The sequence below is a fragment of the Atta colombica genome, unplaced genomic scaffold (genome assembly GCF_001594045.1).
Source record: "Atta colombica isolate Treedump-2 unplaced genomic scaffold, Acol1.0 scaffold61, whole genome shotgun sequence".
Lineage (NCBI taxonomy): Eukaryota > Metazoa > Arthropoda > Insecta > Hymenoptera > Formicidae > Atta > Atta colombica.
This window is the reverse complement of record NW_017259552.1, coordinates 196,242-201,693: the sequence shown is the minus strand read 5'-3', so window position 1 is coordinate 201,693 and position 5,452 is coordinate 196,242. Positions and strand designations below refer to the sequence as shown.

Sequence of the window (5,452 nt, the reverse complement as noted above, 5' to 3'; positions counted from 1 at the left end):
TCTATTTACGTATGAAGTAATGTTATATACATAAATCGATTTGATATTGTATTAGGCAGTATATACCTATTTTACAATGTTGTTTATAATAATACACAAGAAGTATTATATTGTAAAGCATTAATTCATCTATTTATTAGATATGGGAAAAAGTTCGTGGCGTTTTTTTAATGCCATCTAACGGGAAAAACGCCACGAACTTTTTCCCACATCTAATATTTCATTACGTTGTATCATTTTAGACAAAAAATTAAAGATTATTACTGTTTAAATAAAAAATTATTTAATCAACAATTTTGATTTTTTTTTACAATTTTTCATTTACTTTGACTAGTATATTATACAGAGTGATCCAGATTAATCGGCACACAGTGGTACCGATCTGAATATAAGAGATCAAAAATGAAATTTTTCAACTTTTTCATTGAAAACTTAATTCTTTTTAAGTAAATTTAATAGTAATTTAACTTTAAAAGAATAATTTAATTTGCATATTATTAGTTTAAAATACTTTGTTCAATGATGTATATTGATTATTTTATCATTAATTTAACCATAGGAAGATAAAGTATTTTCAAATTTTATTGTTAATTATAACTTTATTTTTTTTTTGGGAAAAAAATATTTTTAAAATTTTACACACTAATAGAGATTATTTTACAAGAAATTTAATTTTCAATTCAGAAAAAGATGAAAATTTTTGATCATCTATATTCAGATCGATATCTGTGTGATATGTGCATATGAACGTACTTTATGAAAAATTGAATAAAAAAGTCCTCTACTATTTTGCAATTTTTTTTAGTTACCCAATAAGCGGAATGTCTAAAATGCGGAACGCATGAAACAACTTTAGAATATCTTTAAGAAATCTTTAGATATTTTTAAGATATTTTTAAGATGTTTCATAAAGAACTTTGAAAGATACTTTAATGTTGTTTTATATAATTTTATCCGCTTATTCGGCAATTGTTAGAAATTAACTATTTACGTAGAAATAATTATTTGTCCATCTGGTTTCTTCAAGATATGTTTTGAAGAAGATAATTACTTTTTCTTGTATTAAGATCCCTGCAAAACATTGTACGCTGAATAGGATATTTTGATGATCTAAAAGAAGAAACATAATGGCATGTGTGAATCGAAGTATAATCACATGGGCGCCGACTTTTATGCGGTGTGTGTGATATATTTCATCAGAATTTTTATATGTGAAATTCCGCATATGAACTATTTTTTAAATATAACTTTTTAAAATATAATGTTGATGATAACTGTGCGTTTTTTCTGCCTTGAGAAGATTGAAAACATATTTTCATTCTACAATACAGCAAGTTCAGTTGAATTTAGTGACTGCATTGCATGTGCATTTCGATATTGCTGAGATTTTGGATATTGATGCACTTATGGATAATTTCATTATAAAAAACAATATTTGGAGTTCAACATTTTCTCTAAGTGTTTCAACAAATTAAACAAATATATTTATAAGAATTTATTATTAGAAGAATTTCATTGTTCATTAGTCTGTTACAGTCTTAACAAAAAAGTGTATATTTTGTGTTATAATCTTGATATAAAAGTCTATAAAAAGATCTTGAAAGTAATTGTAAAAATTTTGTTGTGCCCTCCATTCTATCACGTTGTTCAACTCCACAAATTGACAAGTCGGCATCCCCTAATTAAATAGATTAAAAATGTTTTCAATGTTTTCAAATGTTTATCGCTAAATATATCATTATTGATATCATCCCGTTCACCTTCATAAAAGAGTCGTTGGATAAAGTAATTATGTATCCGCTAGTTATTTTAATTGGCTTCACAGATCGTGTAATAATTATCAAAAGAGTCTTCATTAAACCAACTGGAAGCATCGGCCAATCCATTTCGTAAACGGCGTTTCCGATTTCAGTGCTCTATGTATTTAAGAAGTTGATTAAAAAGCAAGTTTGCTAAAATGGCTTTAAGTAAATTAAATATTCCTGAAAAAGATAACGTTTTAAAAGGTTTAAGAATATTTAAATAATCGACCTTCAGTGTCACTTCGTTGCCGAACCAGCAATATAAATAAATCTGTATAAGCATAGAACCAAGATATGACGAGCTATACGCAAACTCGACGCTTAGTAAGTTTGTCGTCAACATTTGATAGATGCAAAGACAGAGCACTGTCGAGCTTATGGTGAATTGCACGAAAATCATTAACGTGAATACCGCATTGATGCGTTCCGCAAATCTGCACCATTACAATTATTTATTCACTATATATGTACATATGTACATATATTTCTTTTTCTTTAAACGCGAATAAATTCTATTTTCACCTATATATGTAGCGATGATGATGTACAATTTCGCGAATTAATTGCCGTTCTCGCATTTTGAAATCTTCTTTCGAAATGCTGCATTTCCAGGCTTCTTGTAACAAATCCGGCAGTATGCGAGCTCGATGGCAGAGTATATCTAACTGGGCGCAAATTTGGATCATAAAACCAGAAATGAGAGTCTCGTGGGCAACACTAGTATTCGCGCAAATCATTATTATGATAGTTTGGTGCAACAAAGTTGCCCAAAAAATCATTGTTGATGAAATATCATAAGGCACCCAGTCATAGAGCGGTAAAGTCCGAGTGTTGACAAAATGTCGAAATTGAGCAATCGAAAAAAAGGCAGCTGACTCATTTAGTATTTCGCAGCATATGGTGATTATCCTGGAAATATATTAGAAAAATATTGGGAAAATATTATGAGTTGTTCATACGTAATTAACCAAACAATTACAACTCTTATAAGATTACTTAGGGCACGATTACGATAATTGTGGCCCCTCAAAATAAAAGTGATTTTTGTAAGCATTTTTAGTAAAGAATACAGGAAGAATAAAACCAAAGTTAGCGCAAGGGTCGGACGTATATATTTCTCATGAAAAAATAAATCGAAAATGTTAACAGCAAAATCAATTTAAAAACGTGAAAATAACCATTTGATGTGAAAATAACCAATCACAGGGCGTGAAATTCGCGCCATCAGGAACGGCACAACTAAGCGATCGGCCGTGCGAACGCTTTGATGGACGCTCAATGGCAAGATACCGAATGAATATTGCAAAGTGAAATTTCTATATTAACTACTGTCGTATTCTTAAATTGAGTCCGATTTAATTGATGAAGTAATGTCAATTACAAATACGATAAATAAATAAATTTATAAATAAAATCAATATTAATTAAATGATCCAAACAACGTTGGGGATATAATTCATGAAAAATGCATTTCTAAATTAAAGAGAAAAAGAAGAAAGATAAAACAAATTAACAATTAAGAGGCTGGGTGGAATAAAGACCTAATTACAGAATCTTGATTTTAATAAAAATTAAAATATGTTACTTTTTTATTATATACAAATGGATACAATATCAAATGAATTTGTGCAATGTTTTTAAGAAGTTATATGTTATACTTTCTTTTCTATATTACGATCAATATTATGTAAAAGAGCTAATCTCCGGAAAAAGCGTCTAAGTAGAATTGTGCCTTTATTTCACCCACCTTCTAAATTATTTATTTTTCTTATTATTTTATTTCAGTGCCAATGTAAAATGTTTCTTTCCGATGTGCACCTTTCCACAAAATGTGCACGCTTTCATTATTAATATCGATCTTCCCTAGGTAAATCAGGGCACCTATTATGGGACAAATCGAAATAGATTCCGATCGGAATTATTCAATTATTCTCTAAAGTTTTATCGTGTTTTCTATGAAAAACGGAATAATAATTCTGATCGGAATTCATTCCGACATACATGTTCCATGATAGATATCCTGGCCGATAAGATAGGACTGTTGCTGTATGAGGCAAGGTTGAGCAAAATCATTGGAGTATTTAAAATAAAAAACACAAAATATTATCAATTTTTGGATTTGAAATACACAATACAAAATACTTCCAAATTTTTTACAAAATATAATTATTATAAATATAATATATTTTCAAAAAAATATTTATAATATATAAATATATTTAAAATTATATTTTTACGAAATATAAATATTTCAATCAAAAATTTTTCAATCTTTTAATTTCAATAATATATTATAATATAATTTTGAGGTTTTTGAGGCTAATTGTTTAAAAATGAGTTAAAAGAAAAGAGCTACGAGCTAGAAATATAACGTATAGAAAAATTGGTAGATGAGATGTCTTAAAAAGATTTCTAAAAAGATGTCTTATTTAATTATTATGAACATACTTTAATAAAACTTTAATAAAACATGCCGGCTAACAGATTTTCAATCACGATCAGATCATTATCAATGTTTACAAAATTTGTTAGAATCACCAGAATCATAAAAATATAACATATGGTCGATTGATGAAAAATAAAAGTATACTTTGCTAATTGTTTAATTTTTATACGTACTTTGCATTGCGATTGAAGTGTCGCTGAATATTCGATTCGTGAGCGTTCCGGGGTACGCAGATATCATCCAACAACATATCAGTAAGATTGATGATTTCATCTCGACGTGCCGCCAGATTTGTCACTTTGCAGCTAACGCCAAGTACTGACAGAAATAGCGAGAATTTCTCGATGAACGTCTTAAGATCTTCGCTTATGAAACAGTCGACTAAACCGCAAAATGTGAATGAATGAAGTAAAAAATTCATGGCAATAGAATAAACAGTATACGCCCAATATTTGATAGATGTTAAGTTAATAGGTCGCCAGTATCCGGCGCATGTCAATAGTGCGAATGACAGCGGAAGAGTGTGCATCGTTCTTAGTTGAAATTTTAAAGATAGGTCTCGAAGATCTTAGGCGACGTCTCGATAAAAAATATTTCTTGCGAGACAACGTTCTGGAGATGCTATATTATATTGCAGGTTTCATTTTCTCTGTGTCTGCGTTTCATATCATATCGCTTTCTTTATTCTCTCTCATTTAGGAATTACTTTGACTTCCGCTGTAGATAATTCATGCATAAATAAGTTTTATTAATTATTTCATGAAACATAACATGCAATTTTACAAAGTCATACTATCCATACGCTATTAGATGCATACTACAGTTATTACGATAAGTTCTGCCTTATTTAAAAATGAACGTTGGTATAAATTTTGCTACGTTCGCTACCTCCGCCATCGTTGCAATCAATACAATATACAAGTCTAGACTCTCAGCGCTATCACACAATACTTCTTTATAATCTGCATAATTTAATTACTTTTCAAACTTCCAGTTCATCATCTCTTTTTTAATAAATTTAAATTTCCAAGAATTAAAAAAATACTTCGAAAATCGCAGTAATGTGACAATCGTCAATTGAATTATGAGTAATTATTATTGCATATAAAGAAAAAAAGCGAAGTCTACAGAACGGCGACCTTTCAGTTATTACAAATAAAGTAAATTACGCTCGATTGTTCATTAATATATAATGAATATTAGC

General features: G+C 29.1%; 1 protein-coding gene across 1 annotated transcript; it reads right to left on the bottom strand.

Moving 5' to 3' along the window:
- Window positions 1-1,062: 1,062 nt before the first annotated feature.
- Window positions 1,063-4,777, bottom strand: LOC108692122 (odorant receptor Or1-like). Its single transcript, XM_018200271.1, has 5 exons — window positions 4,422-4,777; window positions 2,325-2,711; window positions 1,997-2,236; window positions 1,761-1,914; window positions 1,063-1,110 (listed from the first exon to the last, which is right to left on the bottom strand). The coding sequence occupies exons 1-5, from the start codon at window positions 4,775-4,777 to the stop codon at window positions 1,063-1,065; spliced, it is 1,185 nt and encodes a 394-aa protein (XP_018055760.1).
- Between the last annotated feature and the right edge of the window lie 675 nt (window positions 4,778-5,452).